The sequence below is a fragment of the Camelina sativa genome, chromosome 17 (genome assembly GCF_030686135.1).
Source record: "Camelina sativa cultivar CO46 ecotype springtype chromosome 17, ASM3068613v1".
In the NCBI taxonomy this organism is placed as follows: Eukaryota; Viridiplantae; Streptophyta; class Magnoliopsida; order Brassicales; family Brassicaceae; genus Camelina; species Camelina sativa.
The window spans coordinates 29,814,168-29,840,812 of NC_141896.1; the positions used below are offsets into that span (position 1 = coordinate 29,814,168).

A 26,645-nucleotide genomic window follows, 5' to 3' on the forward strand; every position below is an offset into this window, starting at 1 on the left:
TGAGCTCAATCGCTATAAGTCACGCCTTGTTGCAAAGGGGTATCATCAACGCCATGGGGTCGATTATGCTGACACCTTTAGTCCGTTCATTAAAACGACGACGATACACTTGGTTCTCGATGTTGTTGTTGCTCACTCATGGCCGGTAAAACAAGTAGACGTAAACAATGCTTTCTTGCAGGGTGAGTTGACTGAGGAGGTCTACATGGAACAGCCCCAAGGCTTTGTTGATCCTACTCTCACAGAATATGTTTGTCGATTACGCAAGCCCATTTACGGTCTTAAACAACCTCCTCGCGCTTGGTATATGTCTCTCAAACAACACCTACTCCAGTCCGGTTTCACCAACTCTCTTGCTGACACGTCCTTGTTCATTAAACGGAGTGGTTCGGTGTATGTTTATGTTCTTTTCTATGTTGACGATATCCTTCTCACAGGGAGCTCATCGCACATTGCTGAAACACTTGCCTCCTTCGCTTCTCGCTTCTCCATCAAGGATCCCACCGACCTGAGCTACTTTCTTGGTGTCGAAGCCACACAGACCAAAGCTGGACTTCACTTAATGCAACGTAAGTATATCGTTGACCTCTTAGCAAGACACAATATGCATGATGCAAAGCCTGTTGCGACGCCAATGGCGACTTCTCCGAAGCTCACAAAGTCCGGTGGCTCCCTCCTGGCTGATCCTTCTCCGTATCACTCCGTCGTTGGTAGCCTACAGTACCTTGCTTTCACTCGACCTGATATCTCTTATGCTGTGAATCGTCTTTCTCAGTTCATGCATCAGCCGAATGATCTTCACTGGCAGGCTGCTAAGCGGGTTCTACGTTATCTCGCTGGCACTCAAACTCATGGTATCTTTCTTCGTGCACTTTCTTCTCTCACTCTTCGAGGTTTTTTGGATGCAGATTGGGCTGGTGATGTTGATGATTATGTCTCTACCAATGCTTATGTCATTTATCTTGGCACAAACCCTGTCTCTCCGAGCTCAAAGAAGCAACGAGGTGTTACACGTTCTTCAACTGAGGCGGAATATAGGGCTGTGGCCAACACAGCCTCGGAGCTTTGTTGGTTGTGTTCTTTGCTTACTGAACTGGGTCTCACTCTTCGCTCACCTCCGATCATTTATTGTTATAACATTGGCGTCACCTACCTTTGCGCCAATCCAGTTTTCAATTCAAGAATGAAACATATTGCACTTGACTATCATTTCACGCGGAATCACATTCAAGATGGTATGCTTCAGGTTCAACATGTATCCACCAAGGATCAACTTGCTGATGCCCTCACTAAACTGATATGTCAACAACAGTTTGTCACGGCATGTTCCAAGATTGGTGTCACAAGCGCTCCTCCATCTTGCGGGGGTGTATAAGAGTCAATACATATAGGACTCTAAATGTAATTACTTAGTACTAGGTTTAAGTTGTATTTTAGTATAAATATGTAAACCCTTTCATTCAATATCAATACATTCCATTCTCTACAGAAACTTCCTTGGTTCCTCAGTGCGCTTCCTTCCGCTGATTGTGCTAAAGGTAGCCATGGTCCTTATTCTAGTAGTGTTGATTTGCAAGGTTCCACACTATCTCCTTTTTATTTTTGAATCCATTTAACTGTCATCGATTCTAGCATGGTATTGATACCCAAATATGTAATATGTATGTTCTCCTTTCTTACCAGGCTATGAAAATGGTATCATTCAAGCTTCATCGTTCCGCACTTATTATACACCCCTTAATAAGCAGGTTGCAAGTCTCTAATCTTGTGTTAGTTTATACTGAAAGTTGTTTTCAGGTTGACTATGTTAATTCAATGAGAGCTGCTCAAGAGTTTAGTGCAAAAGTTTCCGGTTCCTTAAAGGTAAACATTATATACTACCACCATATATTGATCGATGCAAGTGACATGATTTCATATTTTGATAAACAAATGACTAAACACTTTTTTCCCCCTTTACTATCTAGTTGGATATGGTTTTCTTATTGAAACTGCTCTAGCTTGTCGCAATTTCTTCATCACTATGGTCTCTGCTAAAGTTTCTTTCTAGCGAACTTAATGTCTAACCTGTAGTTTATTCTCTTTCAGATGGAGATTTATCCATATTCAGTATTTTATATGTTCTTTGAGCAATATCTTGACATATGGAAAACTGCATTAATCAACCTCTCCATAGCCATCGGTTTGTAAATCTTATATTCTCAGATCTTAGCTTGAGTTTCTAGTTGGTAGGTCTTGATTCTAACTTTTGACTTCGAGCTGACTTTGAATTTTTTTTTTTTTTCATCTGCCGTGTTTGTCGTGTGTTTAATCATCACATGCAGGTATCACTCTAAAGCTCTTTCCCACTGAAATATACTCTAACCTGTGTGTTAATCATAGTTTTCTTGCTAGATATGGTAAACCTGATTCTACATTTTTTCCCCTCTGTCTGCTTTCTAACTCAGCTTCTGGAGCTCTGTCATTATTTTTCTGGTGATTGCAATGATCATTATTGATCTCCTGGTACTTTACTCTGTCATTGTTATGAAGAAAACGATCTGTTTTCATACTCTCAGATTACTAACGTGATACTCGACCTACCCTTGATTTAAAACATGCTAGGGGGTTATGGCAGTCTTTCATATCCAGCTAAACGCACTGTCGGTTGTAAATCTAATCATGTCCGTGGGCATAGCGGTTGAGTTTTGTGTACACATAAATCACGCTTTCTCGGTCAGTCCCCCTCTGTCTGTATTAACAGTATTAACATTCAAAATGATATTTTCATCCTGACGAGAATTTCCTAAATGCTCAGATAAGCTCTGGGGACAGAAACCAACGGATGAAAGAGGCGCTGGGTGGGATGGGAGCTTCAGTTTTCAGGTATTTTGTCTCTCTTCAACTCGATCTATGAACATAGAACACAAACCAAAGATTCTGTTTCCCTCGGTATAAGATGATAAACGCTTAGCAAAGCCCATAACTTCCCCACGCGTTTACTCGGGAAGAATCCACCAATTCCCGTGATGGATCTCACAAACAAGAACTGCTTCCTATTTATTAGAATTGCTTCCTAATATTTATTTATGTTCTGTATATTGGATTATTCTGATATTCGTATCATGTACTGTGGCAGTGGAATTACATTGACTAAGCTAGTTGGGGTGATTGTGCTCGGTTTCTCAAGATCAGAAGTCTTTGTGGTATGTGCTTTTTTTTTTTTTAATTCTTTCCTTTCCTTTTCGTATTTGGCTTCTGAATTTGTTTTTGTATCTCCCACAGGTCTACTACTTCAAGATGTATCTGACACTAGTCCTACTTGGTTTTTTGCACGGCCTTGTATTTTTACCGGTAAGTCATATGATCATTCAAACATTCACTCATGTTAGATTTTTTTCTTATGTATTATTGACATATTGGTTTGAATGATGAAGGTGTTCTTGAGCATGTTTGGTCCATCACCAAGACACGTAGAAGGAGAAAGGCAAGATCATAGCCATAGGCCTTCGGTTTCATCGCTGCCATAGCTGAATTAGGGGTTTTAGATTTTCTTTTTAATTTATAGTCATCCATTCGTAGATGATTAGAATTGTTTTACCACCCACAACCACAGGGAAAGCTAAGTTCAGTGCAGAGCAAAAAACAAAAGTAAGAAAAAAAAATCAAACCAAATGTTCTTCTTTCGGCCGGTGTTAATGTTTCCATTATTACCAATTCATGATTTATATTTTATTGTGATAGTAATATAACATCCATACAGTGAGCTTCTCTATATGAATGAAAACTTGACTTGATAAAAACAGTGCGATGCAAGCTAAATTATATTATCAAATTTATAGATATTTACAGATTTTGTATTGTAAGAGGATGATGGTTTAGTGATACGCACATACCGAATAGTTTGAAACTAAGGTAGTGAATGGTAACACCATTATTTGCAGAATTCAAACAAAAAATTGAAAACCACTAATGAGTCACCATTCACAGCTTCATTTTTTAATTTGCGTTTTCTCTCACTAAAAAAATTGTAAAGTGTGCGTTATTGTATACAACCATAATCAATACAATAAAAATAAGATGTGTTTCTTTCCAGTGTTGACACCTCAGCTTTTTAGTCGAAGGAGGAATTGACACATCAATTAAAATATTTACACAATAAAATTATAACATTAATACACATCAGTTTTTTGTTTGTCTACATGGACACATAATTGAACCAACAGACTAAGATGCAGAGCATTATCGATATTATATAATTGAATATGGCACAAAACGTTTGTATGATTCTATTCCATGTATGAATGTATTACATATGTTGCCGTGAATAAAAAGATACAAAAATTAACAGCCAAACGAGAAAACTTACCTAATTAAATTTATAAGATGAACTCTAGAATAGGTATATGATTTAGAGACAAAGTTGATGATTTTAGAACAAAAAAGATGGAAAATTCAGAACCAGAGAATTAGAGAAATAGACAATAGTGAACAAGGGTAAGGATGTGCAGTAAAGAGGCTAGAGGAAGAAGAAAAAATGATCTCTAGGTTAATTGATTTTTTTTCTGTCAGTTTCTAAAAAGGTAATATTATTTTTTTATAAAAAAGTAATATAAAAAAGTAAAAAAAGTAATATTTATTAAAGAGATATTTTAGAAATAATTTGTAGCTATTATTTATGAACAAAAACGAAAAATAAATAATAACAAAAGATTAACACTTTTGGAGACTCGAACCTAGAATGTGAAGACCAGAATAAACTGAGCACTACAACTAGACTACATATCGCTACACAATATTTGGGACGAAATTATTTTAATAAATAATCGGCCGCAAGCACTTGCTTGCTTCGCTTGTATCATTCGCAGGCTCTGTTGACAGATGTCTAACTTAGAATGCATCGAAGTTGCTAAAATAGATTTTAAAAACATATAACTCACAAGAAGTCACTTATTCAATAAAAAATGCAAACAAAGTCAATGTTATCAAAACCTGCATGCTAATGATTCATTTAACAAGTTGATCAACAAGTAAATCTAAAAACAAATACCAGTTAACATTTATAATTTCATTTATAACTTGTCAAATCTTAAAATAGATAGCCAATTAAATTAAATAATACAGTTAAACATTTCATGTCCAGTAAAAATCCTTTTATGTTCCACATCACTTCTATCATTAGTCAATGTTATCATATGTCTATGTTATAGCATGCATTCACTACGAATAGAGATGTGATTTCTTTTACTGTGATGATTGTAGTATTTGAATTTTCGTTTAGCCAATTATACAATTAAATTTTTCTGACTTAAAATGTAAACGCATAACAAATACTACGAAGTTTCAAACTAATGTATGTTTTTTTCAGTACATTTGTATATTTTATCATTGTCTAAATCATAATTTTTATGATTAATATAATTTCAGAAAATAAAAATTATATATTTAACATCAAATATATTAAAAAAGAATTAAAAATATCCCGCGGCATCGCGCGGGTCTAACCTAGTTATACCTAAAAGATCAAAAACTCACTTCAATTTTTCAAGGTAGACAATACCCAGCGTTTTTAGCAAATACGCACTCCATAGTTAATAATATCATTTAATAATAATAAAACATGTGAATAAACTTAAACATAAAACACAAAAAAATATCATACACAATTTCTCTCATGTCCCTTATAAAAAAGTTGGTTTTCTTTTTCTTTTTTCATTCAAAATATCCATTACTAGGAGAATTACCGCACAAGCGTGCGGGCAAGAATTAAAAAAAAAAAATGTCAAATAAATATTTTATTTTAAAATAAGATTTGTGTTATTTTAAAATATGTTCAAAATCGTAATTAATTTAGTATTTTAAACTTTTAGGGTTTCTTACTTTTCCTTCACTGTTATCGAAGACGAAAATGGGAATTTGGGATTTGTAAGAATACAAACAGTCACGATTAAACATAGCGTTGCGTCTTAATCGTTTTAGTGTCCTTTTTTAAAAAAATATTTATAATTTTAATATATATAATTATGATTATAATTACAGATTTATAGTATTTTTTTAAAGTCGGTAAATTAGATGTTAATTTAATTTTACAATGGTCTAAGCGTTTATATAACTAAAAAATACATTTTGTGATACAGCAAAAATATTCATTTGCAATAAACATTTTTGAAACTAATTTATCTTATCAATATCGTCATTTCATGGTCTTAGAATAGCGCTTTCACTAAAGAAATTTGTAACAGTCCTCATAGTAGTTTATATATAGACATTATGATACAGATAACAATTATTTAATTTCATTTAACATTGTTTATAACAATAACAAAACGATTTTCTTCAATATGAATTTATATATCCTAATTTCATAGAAATCTTATGATTTGTGATATGTTACATGCAGCAAAAAAATAACGATGAGGATAATGGCCAAATTGCAATGTTAAATTTATTCTCTTGATATATTTTGAAAACATCTATGATCTTTAAATTTTTTATAGTAGATAATATGATAAGACGTTATTAATATATCAAGAATTACGACTATTTGGTAATTAAAATTAAATAATTATATTGCATAATATTTAATTACCGCATATATTTCTGATATCTTTCGTTAATATTCGTATACCATCTTTGGGAATTTTAACTTGATGTAATCATTTTGGTAGGGAAAATAAAAAATCTTAACTATGGGAATCGAAATCTTACTGTTGTATAAATGGTATGCTTTGGTCTTCGATTTTCAGACAATTATGTTTAAATTAAATTTTAAAGGGCATGCATCTGTCATTCATGAAAGATACTCTGTCAAAAGTATCTTTAAAATTTGATATTATGCATAAATTGTTTAAAATATATATTTGAACATAAATTAAAGATTCGATAAGAGTTTTTGGCATAATACGCGAAAATATAGGTCCAAGATTAAAACAACAAACAGCTGAACTTATTCGAATAATAACAAATCTTAACATTACATCGAATCATTAGAATCACTTTCATCTTCTTATGAGCCGTTGTAATCTTCATCGTCTGATGTATCATGAAAACAAAGACTGCAGAAGATAAAGGAACATAAGAGCTAAAACATCTTTTAGTAATGATTCCAAATTAATATTCTGTCATAGTATAGGAAATTTATGAACTTACATTGCCGGATCTGTAGTGAACGCTCTTGCTTCATTACCAAGTAAAAGTTTAGAACATCTTATTTGAGACATTAGACAACGCCGACCTTTTTTAAAAAAAAAAGTAAGTTCCAAATCTTAAATTTGATATATTGGCTTATCTAAAACAAATGCTTTTATATTGCTTAATACCTTCAAAGACAGAGATTCTCCAAAACGTAAGCAGACACAATACTGGTTCACTGGCACAGGAAGGACTTGCAACATGTTGTTCCCATTTTTCACGAAATTCCGAACATGTATCACCGACGGCAATACATTCAATCTGTTCGTTACTTTGCAGTAAAAAATCAACAATTGACAACTTCAGTCTTAATAATAATTATGTATTATTTTCATTGGCATAAATAAATCTAATGAGGTAGTACTTCTTTTAAAAATTTTAAAACTATTTACTTACTTGATGTCAATTACAGTAAAGGGAAGAACCTCTTTCAGATCATTGAATCCAACTTCATTTTCTAGAAAAACAATTTGACTACCTTGCCTTACTCTTACCACCGTTCCACAAAAATCTGAAATTGATTGAAAAGAGAAAAAAAATAAAAAATCTATGAATCTAAGGAAATAATGTTTTATAAAAACTGTAAGTTAAACAGTATATTTAAATTTATTTACCAACACAACAATTTCTCTCATCTTCTGCAGCATTTTCAACTGTTAGTGCATCTATTAGATGAAAAAATTGTCTGGACATCTAGGAGGGATTGGAGTGATGCGAGTTTGGAGAGTGATCAATATTTTGTTAGAATTGTTACAATTCCTGTAAATATTCTGATTTTCAATAACTTGGAACTTGTAAAGAAGAAACCATTGTCCTTCTTGCAACACGTCTATGTACTCAGCAAAGTAAAGCTGACTTCTGAGTTTAGCTTGATTTTTTTTTCCCTAAAATTTATGAAAAAACTAATTTCAGATTTAAATTTAAGGTGATGATGGATATAAATCGATTGTTACCTTTTCATCAACCAAGATCAAACAAATGTAGTTAGGCTGCATTATAACGATTTCGGGTATCCACAGCCTCAGTACTTTTACAGCAACACTCAACCTATCGGTTGATGGATTCAAATCCTCTATGTATGCAACCATCTTTTTGTTTGGTACTTGGTTTTTTTTTAGAAAGAAGAAAGACGATGAAAAGTGAGAGGTTAGAATCTTTTAGATAATAGATATATAGGAAAATTATAGTGAATATTTTATCTTGGATATATCTACAAAAGAGGAATATGAAGAGTGATTGGAAATTACGTAAAAAATTTATGACAATATCGTAACGTCAGTTCGAAATTGATTTAATCAATGCGAAGACTTTGAAAATAACAAAAATCTTTTTTTTTTATACTTCCATCCATACATGCATTGGTTAAATTTGATAATATAATAAATTATTTAATCGAAACTATAATGCATAATTGATTAATTCATATTTATAATGTACTATATTCAATTATACATTATACATGATTTTCTCATGAGTCCTTTCAGAAAATCATGATGTCCTTTCAGAAAATCATGAGAATCGATTACATTTCTGATCTTCACCGAGGAAGAATGAACTGGTCAGAAATGTAATCGTGAATTAAAGTTGTTACTAATCGCATGTACCATAAATTATTTCTACGATCTCAATTCCTACTGCAATAAAAATATGAGAAATATTCATATTTCATAATAGATGACAATTAATTAGAAGTCTTACTTAGTTTAACGAAATATTTTGTATGGTGATTGAAATTGTCTTCTGTTTAATTTTGACTTCCATATAATAGGTTTATAACACTTTTTTAAGAAGTAATGTTCTTAGCAATATTGATAAAAACACTTTTTTAAGAAGTAATGTTCTTAGCAATATTGAAAAATTGTTTCAAACCTTTTAAATTTTTGTATCGTAAAGAGATAATAGTCGAATTATGATCAATAACTAAACTAATAAATTTAAGGGTTGTTATTTTTATAAATATTCAAATTTAGCAGTTAATTTGTACTTTAAGTATTTAATTTCACTTTTAAAAATGGACTTAGTTATTGAGATTTAAATTATTCTCCTATTTATATAAACTTTTATATTATTTTTTTGAAGCCCAAATACAATTTTCATGAATTCGATGAGCCCAATACATTCGGTATGGTTAATTAAATCATGATGGATAAGGATTTGCGTCAAAATAATTTACTACGCTTAGACAATAGAAATAATTTCTGAAAGTAATATAAATTCGAGGTCATACAAACATTACAAATAGTTATAAAGTTTACATATTCATAAAAGTTTTTTTAAAAATAAATTGCCTTCACCTTAAGCCCCTTATACCATTAATCTTCATGCTCCATTATACGATTTATGTAATAGCGTCCAGCAAATTCTGAGCTAATATATAGAAAGCACATTCATAAGTTAAACCCTAGCATGATATACTACATGGTATTAATAAACATTTAAACTTACATAGCCTTGTGATGCTCAAGTCCTTCGAAATCCGGTTTTATATAGATCTGAGGAGGCCAATGTGTTTTCAATACACGGTTTACCTAGAGATGTTTAAAGTGTTATAAAATTTTAGTAAATGAGTATACAAAATAGTTAGTCTTTAACATTTATTAAAAATTGTAAGTGCTATTAACAGTCATACCTTCATACTATCCAACCCTCCATAAACGCAGTACACAAAACACAGGTTCGTTACGATATGTGAGATGGCATCCTGACGACTCCCATGAATACATGAAAAGGGTAGCATAGTTGTTTACTGCACGGCACTTGATAGATTCATTCCTACAGATGAAGATAGTAGAAAATTTTATAAAGAGTGAGACTTAAAACTCTTAGCAACATGATATGTGAATAAATGTGTCTTACCTGCCATTTAATAGCGTGAAAACAACTTCACCAGCATGTTCTCTGTTGTCCGTTACAGCTACTACACATCCGCAAACATCTATTTTTTGCCAAAAAAGTCATTTTTTATTCCAAAAAGATGAGTAATTGTTTCCAAATCTATCATCTACATAAAACTAATTAGTTTAAAAGTTCTATATTTATACTTTTATATGGGAGGAACCAATTCACAAAGTTCCAAAATTCTGAAAGTATAATGATTAACCAACACAAAGATAGCAATATCTATGAATAATTGTTTAAATGGGAGGGACCAATTCACAAAGTTCCAAAATTATGAAAAGTATAAAGATTCACCAACACAAAGATAGCAATATCTAACAATAATTGTTTCTAAATCTATCATCCACATAAAACTACTTATGTAAAAGTTCTATTTGTACTTTATATGGGAGGGACCAATTCACAAAGTTCCAAAATTCTTAAATGTCTAAAGATTAACAAACACAAAGATAGCAAAAATCTTTATCCACAGGGTATAATTGAAATTATTATAAACCGTATATCAAAAACGTACCAAAAGAGATGGGATGATGGATTCTTGAACGATATATATCACCCAAATCTTCGAATCGGAAGTAATTTTTCGAATTTGCTGATTCCAACTGAGCCATAGTTGATTCATCCATAAACTTGATTTGGAAAGGATGATGAGTATTCCTCTCTCGAAGGGTTGGATTGATGATTTGAAATTCCTAATCTCATACCATTTACCCTCATAAATATACTTCGCGAGCTTTTTTAGTGTTGTTGGAACAAAGGCCACTTCAATTGTGTCACCCTTCAAAATTTGAAAAAATTGTGTTAGTAATCTAGTATATAAGACTTTTAAAATAACAAATTTAAGCAGAATTTATCATTTGGGAAATTTTCTAACCCTTTCGTCCACAAGTAGAAGAACTCGTTTGCTGAAGAATTCGTAGACATACCAAGAATTCAAGACCTTGGCTTGGATACACCAGTTGGTTCTTCCCCAATGAAGATCAGAAATATAATCGATATTCATTATTCTATCGAATTAGGGTTTTTCTATTTTCTCTCAGTTGTCGGAGACAAAAAGGGGATTTCGGAACTGTAAGAAAACAAAGAGGCACGATTAAACGTTGTGTATTAACGTTGTAGCGTTCCATTTTTTTTTCACTATTATATATTATTATTAAAATTATGATAACAAATGAAAGACAGAATTTGTTTTTAATAGACATGATGAAATATTCTAAGTTAATGTGTTTGAGATTTAATTGTTAAAATTTAGACTTTATCATACAGTCAACAATAATTTTTACCATTACTTAAATATATTCTATATTTAATTACATAGCAATACCACCATTTTAGTTATATTTCAAATAATTGTAATGAGTATTATGAGACACATTGTATTTTAAAGATCAAAAACTTTGGATTAACTAATTATATAAAATAAAATTTAATCTAAAATTTTCAATTACAAACATAATATTTAAACAGTCTCAAAAACCTCTTTGTGTTTTATTCTGGCATTTCCCATCTTTATCTGTAATTAACACCTTCAATCCTTTCCTGGTTGTGACTCGAGAGAAGGCAACATAAAGCTGTCCATGTGTGAAAACCGGTTTCGGAAGAAACAATCCAACATGTTCTAGAGTCTGACCTTGACTCTTGTATATAGTAATTGCAAACGCCACGGTAATAGAAAACTGTCGTCGTCTCATACAAAAGGGAAACTTTGCATCAGGTGGACTAACATACATTCTAGGGATAAGTACTCGATCACCAACCTTTTTTCCTGTCACGATCCTTGCTTCGATTACATGTTTGGCCATCTGAGTAATAATTAGCCTCGTACCGTTACATAAACCTCCCTTAGGATCTATATTCCTTAGCAACTTGACAGGTGCTCCAATTCTCAAAGTCAAAACATGGCTTGGCAGTCCAGAAACTTGAATATTGTTTAGGAATTCCTGAGTGTAGATCATATCATCAAGTCCGCTTGTATCAGACGTTTCAATACTATCAGAGCTAAGATATCTCCTCTCCTCACCTGTAAATAAAACATTTACAAATTGGTATATCTTTTGAATATTAGAATATTTTTTTTAAAGTAAATTTCTATACACTATTTCATTTGCATACCTGGAAGCTTAGTAAGCATAAACTGATTTATCTTATCAACATCGTCATTTCTTGGACTTAGAATAGCTCTTTCACTAAAGAATTTTTGGTCAGTCCTCCTTGTAAATTGTTCTCCGTAGATCTCTTTAACTATTGCTTCAATAGGATTTCCACTTGTATTAATTAATAAATCATCCGGAATTTCTATCTCCACATCCCCACTATCTGACTCGTTAATTTTGCCATCCCCAATATCAAGAAGCCACTTAGAAAATGTAGCAAGAGCACCCGCATCCATACTATTACATGCTTTGCGAAGTCTCAAATTTTCGGTAAGTTTAAGAACTTTACAACTATTCCAAAGAACAGATGAGTTGATAGATGCTAAAACTGTCGCTACCCTTCCTCCTTCAGTAATAACTGGCAAAATCTGTCTAAAATCACCTCCTAACACAACAACTTTACCTCCAAAAATCTGGTCACACTTCATGATATCTCGCAAACTCCTATCTAAAGTTTCGTAACAAAGCTTGTTCATCATTGGAGCCTCGTCCCATATTATGAGCTTTGCTTCTCTAATTAAATCAGCAAGATCAGATTCGGCATCTATCGAACACACAGAATATTCATTAAGATTGATTGGAATACCAAATCTTGAATGAGCCGTTCTACCACCTTCCAAAAGCAAAGCAGCTATACCACTTGAAGCAACATTAAGAACGATATTACCTTTAGACCTTATATCAGCACCAAGAATAGTCCACATAAAAGTTTTTCCATTACCTCCGAAACCATGGACAAAAAACATACCACTTTTATTGTGATTCAAGAGTGAATAATTTCTTCATAAACACGCTTCTGCTCATTAGTTAGCATAGGTAACAACTTATCGTACAACTCTTGTTGTTTATGTGGCTTATATATTCTCTCATCTGCGATAAGCCTATTTACTCCTATGTTCATTATACTATCATCTAGTCTATGCATTCTCTCGAAGGCCGTAAGAGACGTCCCATTCGATCGTAACATAAGTTCTATTTCAGTTAAACATATATTTCCTATCTTAGTCCGTGACAACATTAGACCTACCACAGAAATTTTAAAATACTTTATTATATTTTTTTCCTTCGAAAACAAGATATTTGCATGAAAGAAAATAAGTTTTTGAAATACCTGGATCGTTCCTGTTTGTCCTTTCTTTAAACAAAATATCCTCACACAAGATGTCTTTCGTTTTATTCCAAACTTCAAGAGGAACAGTTAAACTCTTTGTATGCAGTAAGATCAACTTTCTTAAAAATTCCCCAAAACACCATTCACCTGCTTTGTTTATAGCTGCAATGTACTCCTTATCATCATTCAATAATCCCAATGCATAGCAAGCTTCTTGGAAATCTTTATAAAGTACACCATTGACTGTGTTTAAATAGTCAAAGCTTGTTGGTCCTGGAATTTTATTAAGCAGAACTCGCAAGTAATAGGCTTCTCCTACAGAAGGCGGTACATACGTAATTCTGCCTATTGCAAAACTTTTCCGTTTCTCTGACCTTGGCTTCCAAAGTTTTTCTCTCTTATTCCACACAAATTTAGATGGAAATTCAGCATACGTAAGTTTTTTGGCCTGGGGATAAATCTTATTGCATTCCATCCAGCCAAAAAAATTAGAAGTTCTATTTGTTGTACGGTGCAAAACATCTTCTATTGGATCATCCTGGTTGTAAATAGCCAATTCTTGTCCTGGAAGATGAAACGAGAGCTTTTCTACGGCTGTAGTACGATAACAAATCGGGAAAGCAAAGATTCGCCAAGAAGCCTCACATGCAGATACATACCTAAAAAATCTTGGATTAGTTTTTCACGTATAATTTAATATGAGAATGTTTGACTCCTAATAAGTTGTTACCTGCAATTGAAAAACTTTTTAAATTCATTTGTCTGATCTTCTTCTCCTACTTCGGCTCTAACATAGTCCAGACCTTTAGTGATGTACTTGAACAAATACTTTACTGAACGTGTCTGGTTGCACCACTCAACATTTATATGAGTACAAAAACGGAGTGATAAATCACGATTATAGGGAATAACGTAACTATTATCGTATTGAAAACATCTTTTCTCCATGATTCTCCCATCGTTCTGTCGTCTATATATTGGATAGCCAGCATCGTTGACAACAGTATTATCCATGAATGGTTTTGGGAAGAATTTCGTGCATTGCCCATTATTCATGCAGACACTATCTCTGTTCATATGACCACACGGACCATGGATCATCACATCAGAAACAACTTCGTATAAATACTTATCCACCTCTTTATCAGGAATCTCAGCGCTTATGTATTTATCAATGTCGTCTGATGTACGCATCTTATTGTCTGGGTGTAAAAACAGAATCATGTGTGCATGAGGCAGACCCCTATTCTGGAATTCTATTGTATACATTGCTGAAAATTTTTAAAACAAATAAACATTTTTAAAAAACATTATATTTTTCCAAAACTAATATAAATAATAATAATTGAAATTTAGTTAATACATACCAGAATGGCAAAATTTACGATACCAAAAGTTTTTTCCTTTCTCACTTGGTCCATTAATCTATCAAGTTTCATCTTGAAAACTCGACTACATATATCAGGTCTATCTTCTTTACTAAGACGATGCCTTGCTAGATAACGATCTATTTCAGGCCACCTTGGGTTGCACGTAAAAGTTATGAAAAGATCAGGAAATCCAAAATACTGGCAAGTAGCCATGGCACGTAAATGTTGCATCATATATCTCTTTCCACCCGTAAACGATGACGGAATAAATATTTTTTTTCCATGTTGTGCAAGATCTTCATGTCCTTTTTCAGCAGCTTCAATTATCTTATCGACTCTTTCAGTTTGGAGTTTGCTTTGGTTCATCCATATGTAGTTCAACCTGTTCGACTCGATGGTAGTGAATGCATCGACTAAAAACTGCTGGAATAATTTGCCTGCCATAACAATAGTCGAAAACTCTTCATATCTTTCGAATATTCTATACGCATAAAATTCCCTTATAGTCACTGTTTTCCTTTTACGTCCACGGGTATCCATGAAACCTATATCGATGCCTAATCTGAATCCATCTTCACCATAAGGGAACAACAATGGGTACTGTAAAGGCAAGTATGCGGGATGAAGCTCACTTATTCTCTGTAAATTCCCCGAACGACTTTCTATAACAATGTCACAATTATTCACACCAGCCGTAAAATCTCCGGGTATTAAAGCAGCGACCTCTTTACTGGTAGGAAGATTATGAGTTCTTGCATCAGTAGTTCTTTCCGAAGGTAAGATTAATTGCAAACCTTCGCTACCTTCTTCCATATTAAATCTTTCACGTGCCGATATAAACGCCTTAACATGCGGATTATGACTATCAAGCATCTTTTTTAATAGTCCAACAATCTCATGTCTTAAATCTCCAGAAGATCCTGATGATCTATATCAAATTATAATCATGATTAGTAGATATAATAATCATGATTAGTAGATATATCAAATTATACTAAAGATATTTAACAAATAATTAAGATATGGAAAATATTTAAATACATATTTATCAATATTTATAATTACCTAAATGCAGAAATTCTATTAGTTATCTCGTTACATACATCATGTATACAATTGCAAAAACATTGGTTCCTTTCCAGGTTATGGCAAGATATCACCGATACGATGATAGTTTTCTCCGCACATCTGAAATAAATACGGCCCTCTACCATTATTTATTGAATGGTTAACTTTCCCACCTAATGATGTGAGCAAAAACATCATGTTGTACGCTCGTATGTTATCGCGGAAGTTTTTACCCCTATCGTCATTATTATAAAACAACGATAATAATGTTTTAGGTGCAGTCTTCAAAGTAGGAAGTATTACTTTGCCGCGATGGCAACACAGTGAAAATCCGGCTTTGCCTTTTTAGTCCGTTTGTTCACCCGTTCTCCATACCACATATATGCTCCACAATTATCACATAAAAACTAAGGATCTCCATCATCATAATAACCTACATATAAATTTTTTTTTAAAAAGTATTATAAATATATGTTAGATACATACCTATTTACAAAACAGTCGTATAACGAATCAGATATGCATCGAGATATACCATTATTTAATAACTTAGCTTTCACGGGAGGAAAGCCAAGAAACGTCTCAGATGTCGCATCGTTTTCATTAGTATCGAATGAAATCCCATCAGTTGAGCTGTCTGAATCACTTTCATCGTTCGTATCCGAATCAGTTGCGATAAAACATGCGAAATCTTCCTGTAATCCGGGAAGAAGGAAATTTTCTGCATAAGTAACAGTTGGATTAGTTATTAGCATTTATATATATATATATATATATATATATATATTTACTCATTTTGAAATCCATTCCCGAACATATTACCTTTTTTCTTCCTTTGTGCCCGTTTAGACTTCAGTATTTGCATTCTTTTCAACCTTGCCATCTTATGTGGATCAGGATACTGAAAATTCAGTGTATTCGTAAAAGCAGGAAGATTTATCGTAGAACTAACACCTGTAGTTTAATAATGATGTTACGTGCAATCTATTAGTTTCGAATGAAATATATCTCTTAATGTAAAGAATAGAAAATGTCTGTACGTTTTCTAGAGACGGCATGTGTTGTTACATTCTTCCTCCGATATGGAATCTTCGAAGGTCTCATTATAATACGTCAAGTGTAGCAATATGAATTTCAAAGTACGATCAAGAATTCATATAATCGAGTAATCCTGACCATTTTATTCTAAATTTTGCTGTTAGGTTTGTTTATATTGGAAGACGGTGCCGTATATATGATGCAAACTAAAATGTACTAATTATTGATATATACGAATATTGACATATGTATCTATATATCTTCTTAACTTATTTGAATACTTTTTTAAAAAATATGTTATTTATCTTTCTATTATGTATGGGGATATCTAATACGTTTTTTTTTTGAATTTTACTTTCTTGATCTTTGTCAATATTGTTTTATCTTTTTTTGATATATTTCCATAATTTTGTAAATCATTATCCGGTCATTACTGTACAATTAGTTTAATCTAAATATTTTTCTAATTTTATATCATAATTATTATAACAGAATTTAAAACATGTCAAACTATATTTTATTTTTTCCATTATTAACATTATACTATTATCGAACTATCCGCTGAATTGTCATATCATAATTATAATTAAGTAGGAAGATAATGTCATTGTGTTATAAAACTAACATTTGATAATCATTAAAAAGTGATAATATCCCTTTTAAAAACATAACGAATTATACTAACATCGTGATGTTAATAATAAATAAAAATAGTTATTATTATTGAATATTAAATTCTAAAATTAAAATTCAAAAACGTCATTCTAAAGTCTACCCTTTTTCATGGTAGATCTTTGCGTACATATCTCTTGTTCTTCACACACCAGAAATATCCAGTAACATCCTTATCATATGTGTTAATTGGCTCATTGATAGGCATGACATTGTATTCCATCCAGGATTGAAATTGAGATTTCTTGTTCGTTGATTTCAAAATACTATTTTCACCGTCAACAATGGTATTTTGAACGTCAAGATGCGCCAATGAGTTATATTCAGGAGAAATTGATTCTTTTCTGGTTTTCCTGGCTTTTTTTAACTGGTTCCAGAATGCGATCCTCACAAAAGAAAACAAATCGTTCTGGTTGAATTTGCGAATAGAACGCATTTTCATCAGGTCCTGATCTTTCTTTGTTGGTTTGACGAACTCCAGATAAACGTTTCATTATGATTCTGCACGTATACATTTGAAACATGTGAATGTAGTTTCAATAATACAAAATAATGAAAAGCTTGATTTTTGCTTTACCTTATACGTCAAACAGCAAGAACTTAAAAATTGTTTCAGATTTTTTTTTTCTTTCTAGTTGAAATGGTAAATTAATAAGACTTATATATATACATATAACATGTAAAAGATAAGTTTTCACATTTGATAATATTATGTTTCCTAAAATTTGGTATTGAATAAGCAAAATATTCAGGATTACCTTTACGTTTTTTAATATAAAAAGTATTGTTAATATATTCGTTAATGGTCACTTTCTTAGATTCTCATATTGAATATTCAGATTATTAAATTTGGCCTTTTATTTTTAACATATTATCGTTACTTATGGAATTCTGATTTATGTTTAAAAAGATTTAGGTTGGGGTTTAGAGATATCCTAACTATCATTATATCCCAAATGATAATATAGTATGATCTTATTTAAATTATATTATATATACCTTTAATATTCGTTTATTGTAACATAATTATAGTAATTGATAAAATTAAAGTTTGACAAATACAAACACGATAAGATGTTTGAAAGCGTTCTTAATTGTCCAAAAATAATAAAAACTTTCAATTCAAAAATTAAAACAAAAAGTTGAAAATAAAAATTAACCAATATCATGTTTTGAAATGACGCAACTTTTTCAATATCGAGGTTCAGTTTTGATTTTTTTTCCTTGTCATCATGCTATGACCCCCAGTCGTTCCAACATTGCTGTCTGTATGATCTCTCTTAGATGAAGTCAAACTCATTTCAGCTAGTGCGATTTGCAACTTATGGTCGTCGAGATTCAAAGAATTAGTCGAAAGTTCATTCCTTCCATATAGTTCCTACATTGGAATTATATACATTGAGATTTAAAAAATATAGAATTCATAATGGTATTATGGATATCTGTTCTTTTTTGTTTACTTTAGTACCTTTCCAAATTGCACAACCATGTCTTCCTTTTCCCAAAACTTTTCGACAACATAAGCAGACTTGTTGCTTTTTAAATTCTTGATTGTAATCGAAATTTTAAACATCATAGTCCTCCCTACCAAGGCAGAGAGACTTCCAGGAATAGGTGCAGTATCGCCTGAACAAAGGTCAAATCTTGATTAAATACTTGTTTTTATAACTTAAAACCAAAAGGAATTCAAATGATACTATACTTACTTTAGGTTTTTCCAAAGTTAGTTCTTCTGCTTTTTTGCCAATAAATAGTTGGGCAAGACCGTCAAAGAAGAGCAGCTTAATCTTTTGCGAACTTCCGTACCCAACATGAAGTATGAGTTTATACCTTAAAAACAGTTTGGTATGACTTAAGTGTGCATATAGTTATAATCCACAATTCTTTAAAAAATTTAAGAGACTAATTGAAACTTACTTGTAATCAACTTCCATAACATCAGAATCACAAACTCCACAACTATAAAGTAAATCCTTTCCATATTGAGATTCTGGTGGATATGGCTGCACCTTCTTATTGCAAACTTTACAGGCAATATAATACCATTTGGGCAACAGTTCAACATAGTGAATTGTCGCGATTGTCACACATGTTCGCGCCTGTAAAAAATTAATCAAACATTTATTCTCCCATTTATAATTCAGGAAAAAATTAAGATCATGATATCAATTTTACGTTACAATCATTACCTCAAGTGCATAAACGATTTGGTCCATAGTACTCTTTTCGTTCACAATGAAAAACTCCTCATATAATGTCACTTTGGGTTTCTGAGGGCTTGGGTCATCATCAAGTTGTATTAAATCAACAGCATCAGTAGGCAACCTATATAGTTATGATAATAATAAGAATATGTATATGATTAAAGCACGTCTTGCAGAATAATATGGAAGGGATATATATATTCATATATATACTTACTTATTTCGAAACGCATCTACTTCAGACATAACTGGATTTATCAGAATATCGGTAGAGTTGAACGCATTGGAAATACTATAATTCCCTGTAACATTGATTTAATTGGCAACGTTAGATTTAACAAACATAAGCTTAAAGTTTTTATTTCCGAAAGTAAGATATTACCTTTCCATTCCTTCAGGCATGCAAATCGTATTACACAAACGACAACAATATCTTGATGTTCTTTTATTTGTGTATCAAAGTCCTTTGCAAGATCACCCCACACCGTGCAATTTAACCGGGTTCCACTATATTACGAATGCATGAAATAAGAATAAAATTTAGTTATTTTATTTTAAATTGAATTAATTTTCAAAAATATTTACTAAAGTTTCATACGTTAAAGCTTGCAGATCGAAGCTCAATTTGACATTATCCTTCCCTTTCGTTTTGACGCTATCAAGATTTCCAACACTGACGATTTGGCCGATTACATCTACAAAAAAAAATATTTGAATTAATATTTTGCTTTTTTTCACGTAAATCTAACTTTAAAAAACGAAGTTAACAACTCACCAAACAATACATTCTTATCTAATTCTCCAGCTAAGATAGTAGTAAACGCCTGAAAATATTTTTCTGGAACACGAACTGGGAATTCATCACATGGTTTCACAACAGTGGTTCTATAAAAGACGATTTTAAATCCCAAAGAACTTGTCTTATAACTACTATCATAATCCACTAAGCTGAACGTATCGACTATTTTTGACTCGCCGACAGCGAGTTGGTTTTGAAACCTGATGACCAAACCATCTTCAATAGATGCATGTATCCTTGTACCCTATATATAACGATTTGAAGTTATAAAACTATTATCCAGATTCACTAAAAATTTCATAGATAATTCAAACAAACATGATGTTTTAATTTAAAATTAGAAATTACATCACTATCAACGAAGGCCATCTGAAGGGACTTGAATGACTTCCAAAGTCTTATGATACGGACTCTTATCTTTTGATAGTCTAAAGCAGGGTTGAGATTGCCTAACTGAACAAAAGGTCGAACCTTCATCTTTTTAGAAGTCATATTGAGTTGAAAATACAACTCATAAACACATTAGCGGATCAATATTTATAGAGATGTTATACAACCGACTTGATTTTTTCTTTTTTTATAATATTTTCTTACTTTATTTTGTTAAAACGATAATGATGAGGAATGTAAATGAAACAAGCTTTTTTTGGTGTGGTGAATGATGAATGATGATATGCAATGGTGAGATATGAATGGATAGATGGATGGGTGTTTCAATTCCCCTTATGCTGTTGCAGTATAAGAGGTATCAATCCTAAATGAGTGTTTGTGACCAATTAAAATATGTATATGAATCTAAGTTAAGCCAAATGCATAGATTGTTTGTCACTAACAATCCTAAGATGAAAATGTAAAGATGCAGAAAGTAAACTACAAGAACTAAGAACTAAATGTGAATGGAACAGAATGGTTATGACTATATGAAGCTAGAACAGAAATAGAAACTACTATGATGAACTAATGCAAGACAATAATGAACAGGACAATTAGTATATGAAACAGAAATGCAAAAAGGAATGAAACAGAACAATCACAAATCATAAACAAGAATCCTGGGGATGAACTCGAGCAAGCACTCGACCGAGTGTAGGTCGAGTACAGGGTCGATCTGGATAAATCCGGGAAACAGAGCAACACAATAAAAACAGAGCAATGCAAATACGAATCAAACAACAAGCAAGCAACATGATTAAGACTTAAAAATCAATAAACAAAGAATCTTGTTTCTTGCACTCTCATGGCAAGAAACAATCAAACCTATGCAATTCTAGACTTGTTCTCACACAGTAAAGAATCTACACAAGCAGGCATTAAGCAATACATCTCAAACCAAACAAGACATCTAATCTCTTAGCAAGCCTAATGGTAAGCTCTAGATCTAGCCTTATCTATGCTCCTTAAACATTGGTGTGATGCTAAGATGCTTGAAATCAAACCCTAACCTCTCAGTTCAGGATCAGCATTAAGAACATCTAGCCTAGAAGAGATCTACAACAATCAAGCTTGACCAAATCACACAAACCACAAGATCAATCCAGCCTAACCCATCCTCAAGATCCTAAAGGACTACTCACAAGAACACATGATGAACACAAAAATCATAAACCCAGAAAATATTGAAACTTGCATCAAATGAAAGATAACACAGAGATCTACAATATTGATGAAGGAATAAAACTTGAAATCTTTATACCTTGAAAGTTATGAAACCAACAAAATACAAGAATCTAGTCTTTTCTCTCTCTCAAACAAGTACAAAATCTAAGGAAAATAAAAAGTGCAAAAAGAATAATTCCCAAAAGGGTAAAAACTAGGTTTAGAGAATATCTAAAAGCCGGACTGTTTTGGTGGCTGCAGGTGCAAGGCCTTATATAGGAGAGGGGGTGGAAGCCCTAAAAATACTGAAAGACAAAATAGTCAACGGCTCGGTCGAGTGGCAGGTCGAGCTGGCTTCTCTCGTGCATTCTCCACTCGGTCGAGTCCTCCTCAGCACACGGTCGAGTGTCTGGTCGAGTGTGCGGTCGAGTTGGACTCTGGACCTTGGTTCTTCAGCCTTAACTCTCTTGCTTTCCCTTCATGATTGCTTCACTTCTCCTCAGCATTGCTTCCAAGCTTCTTAAGCTCCAAAATCACCTGAATATGCATGAAAGGATGCAAATGCAATGCATCTAAACTATAATGCATGATTAGTGCTATAGCTACACAATAATGGCCTAAATGGATAGCAAAAGATGCAAAAGATGTGAATAAACTAAGGGAAAACAAGGTAAAATATATGAACATCAACACCCCCAAACTTAGTCTTTGCTTGCCCTCAAGCAAATAATCAAGACATAAGAAGGTAAGTGAAGTTTGAAAGTGGGATCTCAGCTCCTAAAGCTTGCAAATAGACCATCTAGAATCAATGTCCAAGTTACTAATACTATGATGCAAGTTGAATGAGCTGTACATAAAGACTTTAGACAAGCATATCACAACCTTTACTGATTTGAGCCTTAGATGTCCACATGCATTCAAATCAACCATTTCATTTATCATTCATTAATCAAGAACATGAATCAATTCTATGCAATGCTTAAACTCATTTGGCTTGGAGATAAAGGTTTTGAGACAATGATGGTCTCTTTTTAGAGTGGGGCTTGTCAATATCAAGGTTCTCTCATGAAAAATGGATTGAGCTTTAGAAGAATGCTAAAGGTAAGAACACTTAGACACATACAAGAACAAAACCTTGTCTATCCAAAGGTACCCAAAGTGTTTATCCTATCAATCTAAACCCAAATGATCCTAGTGCTACCCTTTAACTTCTTCTTTTCTCTTTTGGTTTTCAAGTCTTAGGAGAGGTTTCTTATTTGATCTTTCTAGTGGGATGGGGGATTCTTACTTATTTGCTATGGTTCTCTTTTCTTCTTATTCTTAAGACATATAAGCTTTTTGCTAGACTTTCCTTTTCTTTATTTTTTTTCTTTCTTAAGCTAGAACCATTTTCAACAATACTTTACTTCCCATCCTTTCACTAGACTTTGTTTAAACACAATCTCCTCTTAAAGACTCTACCCTTTGTTCTCTTTCTCTTTTTCTTTCTTTTCTTTTCTTTTCATAACAGCCAAGTCCCAAACCCAACAAGTGAACCACCTAGTCCTATCTAGTTGGAAAAATGCAAACTAGAACTACACAAGGTCTTACTCTTGTCAGTTCAAACCTAACACTTTCTACCAAGCTCAATCCCAAAAATAGGCCTCACACACACAAGAATAAACATGGCTTGAAAGAAGGGTCGGTTAAGGGTAGGGGAACTGATTCTTAATGAGGAAATCAGCTACTTGGATCAACAAGAGTGGTAAAAAGAAAAAGATGATCCAAATATGTATATGGTATCCATGAGTTTAAAGCAATGCACACATTGATAATTGAAATTCAATATTAGGTTCTTATAAGTAGGAAATGGTTTCAAATCACAACATGCTTCAATTTAGACCAAATGCAATGCAAGAATTCAAGGCTTGGTTCAATCTTATGCTTCTAACTACTCAACTAGCATCAAAGTACTATTAACTTGGGCATTGATCTTAGTCTAGTGAATTAAGCAAGCTAACAAGGAAATACTCATCATAGATCCCTAATGCAAATGTTATACAATCCTATATTAAACATGCTAAACAAGATCCTAATACGCAATGCAAACTACATGAACACTCTTTTTTTATAAAGGTTTTTTTTTCAAAAATTTTCAAATTTTTAGGGTTTTTCTATGCCTTAGATGCTATGCAAATACTAATATGAAGATGCTAAAAATTTGAAATAAGAACACAAAACACAACATCAAATGTTATCTCAAACCCTCCCCCAAACTTAAATCACACAGTCCTCTGTGTGAAAGAAATTTGTAAGAGGATTCAAGATTAAAAACAAAACACAACTATAAATGCAATGATATTTACAAGTGACGTTGATGATGGTACCTTAGGGATTGTGGAAAAAGTTGTCCACATCCATCTGCATGCTGTCATAGGAGTAGTTGGGGTCTTGTTGGTGACTTGGAGATGGACTTTGGGGCAGCTCGACGATGGCCATCGACCGCGACTCGGTCGAGTGCGTGTCCGAGTGGGGGGGTCGAGCTGGACCGCGAGTGTCCATTACCTGTCTCTTCCTCTTCTATTCAGACTCCCTTGCTTCCCTGACCATGAAAACACTAAAGCAAAAATCAAAATACCAAAATTCCAAAGCAATTTATACAAAGATACCTTAGGGACTTCCTCCCCAGTGAGCTTGTTTAAAGTCACTAAGCTTGACTTTTGATGCCTTTTCAGGCTTGGTTTAAATACCAAGGAGGTGATGAAATCCCCCCTAGTTCTATTTGGTAACCCTGGTGTTCCTTCTTGATCACTATCTCATTAGCACTTGAACCATGTTTCTTTTTAACCTTGATCTTTGGCCTTGCTCTCTTCAAAGTCCTTTTGTTCAGCTTGACTTGGAGATCCTTGACTAAAGCAGTCAGTTCTTGAACCGAATTCTTAAGCTTCTCCACTGAATCTTCTTGAAAGGTTAGCTTACCCCTTGAAGCAGTTTCCTCACTTGAGACCTCATGATCCTCCTTTCTTTTGATAGTGTAAGGTGGATCATATTTTGAAGGCAGATTAGTGGGATTGTTGATGTCAAACTTCATAGTGAAGTCTTCAGCAAGGTGAAGCTTGATAGTCCCCATCTTCACATCAATAACAGCCCCAGCTGTAGCTAAGAATGGCATTCCCAAGATAAGAGGGTCTTCAGGCTCTTGTTCCATGCTCATGATTGCAAAATCAGTTGGGATCCTTGCTTCTCCTATTTTGATAGGGAGGTTTTCAATCATTCCAACCACATCCCTCTTGGATCCATCTGCTAGACTGACATAGTAGTTGTTGTCCTTGAAGTCCTCATACCACAACTTCTCAGCCACTGAGTATGGCATCAAGCTCACTGAAGCTCCTAAATCACAAAGGCACTTATTGAAGTGCATGTAGCTGATGGAACAGGGTAAGTTGAATGAGCCTAGATCTTCAAGCTTTGTTGGTACAATAGCTTTCCCAATCTCTTTCAAATCCTTCATATCTTGGTCATGAGCCCTCTTCTTTGACATCTCAAGTAAAAAATCCTGATAGAGAGGGTATGGAGCATACTGTTCCAAAGCAGGTCCTCTCTCTTCTTCTTGGTAAGCAATGATGACCTCTTGTATGGCCATCACTTCCTTCTTCTCAATTACACCCTCTTCTTTCAAGGCTTTCTCTTTCTCTTGTTGCAAAGCTATCTTCTCCTTTTTCTCAATGATCTCCCTGAGTTCTCTTATCTTTTGTGCCTTGAAACGCCCTGGGAATGGTAGAGGTGGTTTGTAAGCAGGAGGAATGTATCTGGCAGGCTTAACAGCTTCTGTGTCTTCAACTCGATCAGTCACTCGATCAGGTACTCGATCGTGTGTGTGGTCGAGCACCTGGTCGAGTTGTTTCTCTGCTTCAGTCTGCTTAGTAAAATCTTCACTCTGGGCTTCAATTAGTGATGAATCCTTCCCACCTTAAACTTCAATGTCCTCAGTGACATCTTCCTCATGGAGATGGATTGCTTTAACAGTGATCTCCCTTGGGTTTTGAATGGCTTGTTCAGGAAGTTGGTGTGGCCTAGGAGCTAAAGAAGAAGCAATGGAGCTCTCCATGTACTGGAATGAAGAGGTTAGACTCTCAAGCTGGTTACTCAGGTCATGAGAATAAGAATTCAATTTTTGGGTCAGCTCTCCAAACTGCCTTGCTTCTTCAAGCTGCTTATTGGCTTGCCCAAGCAACAATTGTTGCATCATAGTGCTTAAGTTAGGTTCTTGGGCTTGGTAGGTCTGAAACATTGGAGTGGGACACCATTGAGCCTGGAATCCTGGTTGATGTTGCCATGGTACAGAATGGAACATACTGCTGTGAAACATGATGATTGACTCGAACTGACACTCGGTCGAGCACAGGCTTGAGTGGGTGGTCGAGTCGACTGAGATAAGAAGTCCATTTGGATCCGGGTTCTGACTCGATCAACTGCTCGATCACTACTCGGTCGAGTGGTGGTCGAGTGGTTGGTCGAGTGGGTACCTGAAACTCAAGACAACCCAGCAACAGAAGATTCGAGTGCAGCAACTTCACAAGTGGATAA

General features: G+C 33.5%; 2 protein-coding genes across 3 annotated transcripts; one reads left to right on the top strand and one right to left on the bottom strand.

The window, feature by feature from the left end:
- Positions 1-1,774: 1,774 nt before the first annotated feature.
- LOC104759756 (uncharacterized) lies at positions 1,775-3,696 on the top strand. Of its 2 annotated transcripts, XM_087497027.1 has the most exons (8): positions 1,775-1,863; positions 2,089-2,182; positions 2,448-2,505; positions 2,605-2,715; positions 2,798-2,865; positions 3,119-3,185; positions 3,265-3,333; positions 3,417-3,696. In XM_087497027.1, exons 2-8 carry the CDS (start codon positions 2,145-2,147, stop codon positions 3,507-3,509), a joined length of 504 nt encoding a protein of 167 aa, XP_087353153.1. In that variant the 5' UTR covers positions 1,775-1,863; positions 2,089-2,144; the 3' UTR covers positions 3,510-3,696. The 2 variants fall into 2 exon arrangements, with proteins under 2 accessions (XP_087353153.1, XP_087353152.1); XM_087497026.1 differs by lacking the exon at positions 1,775-1,863 and having other exon boundaries at positions 2,004-2,182.
- Positions 3,697-9,482: 5,786 nt separating this feature from the next.
- LOC147924494 (uncharacterized) lies at positions 9,483-25,431 on the bottom strand. Its single transcript, XM_087496801.1, has 22 exons — positions 24,907-25,431; positions 20,832-20,960; positions 20,460-20,727; positions 20,283-20,379; positions 20,067-20,191; positions 19,902-19,986; positions 19,670-19,805; positions 19,398-19,579; positions 19,183-19,310; positions 18,949-19,106; positions 18,723-18,858; positions 16,593-16,724; positions 16,257-16,491; positions 14,723-15,630; positions 14,063-14,603; positions 13,480-13,991; positions 12,181-12,669; positions 11,906-12,088; positions 10,027-10,105; positions 9,816-9,942; positions 9,616-9,698; positions 9,483-9,537 (listed from the first exon to the last, which is right to left on the bottom strand). The coding sequence occupies exons 1-22, from the start codon at positions 25,429-25,431 to the stop codon at positions 9,483-9,485; spliced, it is 5,313 nt and encodes a 1,770-aa protein (XP_087352927.1).
- Positions 25,432-26,645: the final 1,214 nt, after the last annotated feature.

What these genes read in the sequence shown, in the direction of transcription:
- LOC147924494 (XM_087496801.1), bottom strand. Translation starts at nt 25,431, where the DNA reads ATGCCATACTCAGTGGCTGAGAAGTTGTGGTATGAGGACTTCAAGGAC. An exon ending in TACGACTGTTTTGTAAATAG is followed by an intron (nt 15,631 to 16,256) that starts GTATGTATCTAA and finishes AATTTGATATAG; the next exon opens with ATCATCAGGATCTTCTGGAG. An exon ending in GTGTACTGCGTTTATGGAGG is followed by an intron (nt 9,699 to 9,815) that starts GTTGGATAGTAT and finishes AAACATCTCTAG; the next exon opens with GTAAACCGTGTATTGAAAAC.
- LOC104759756 (XM_087497027.1), top strand. Translation starts at nt 2,145, where the DNA reads ATGGAAAACTGCATTAATCAACCTCTCCATAGCCATCG. An exon ending in ATGGGAGCTTCAGTTTTCAG is followed by an intron (nt 2,866 to 3,118) that starts GTATTTTGTCTC and finishes GTACTGTGGCAG; the next exon opens with TGGAATTACATTGACTAAGC. An exon ending in CAAGATCAGAAGTCTTTGTG is followed by an intron (nt 3,186 to 3,264) that starts GTATGTGCTTTT and finishes TATCTCCCACAG; the next exon opens with GTCTACTACTTCAAGATGTA.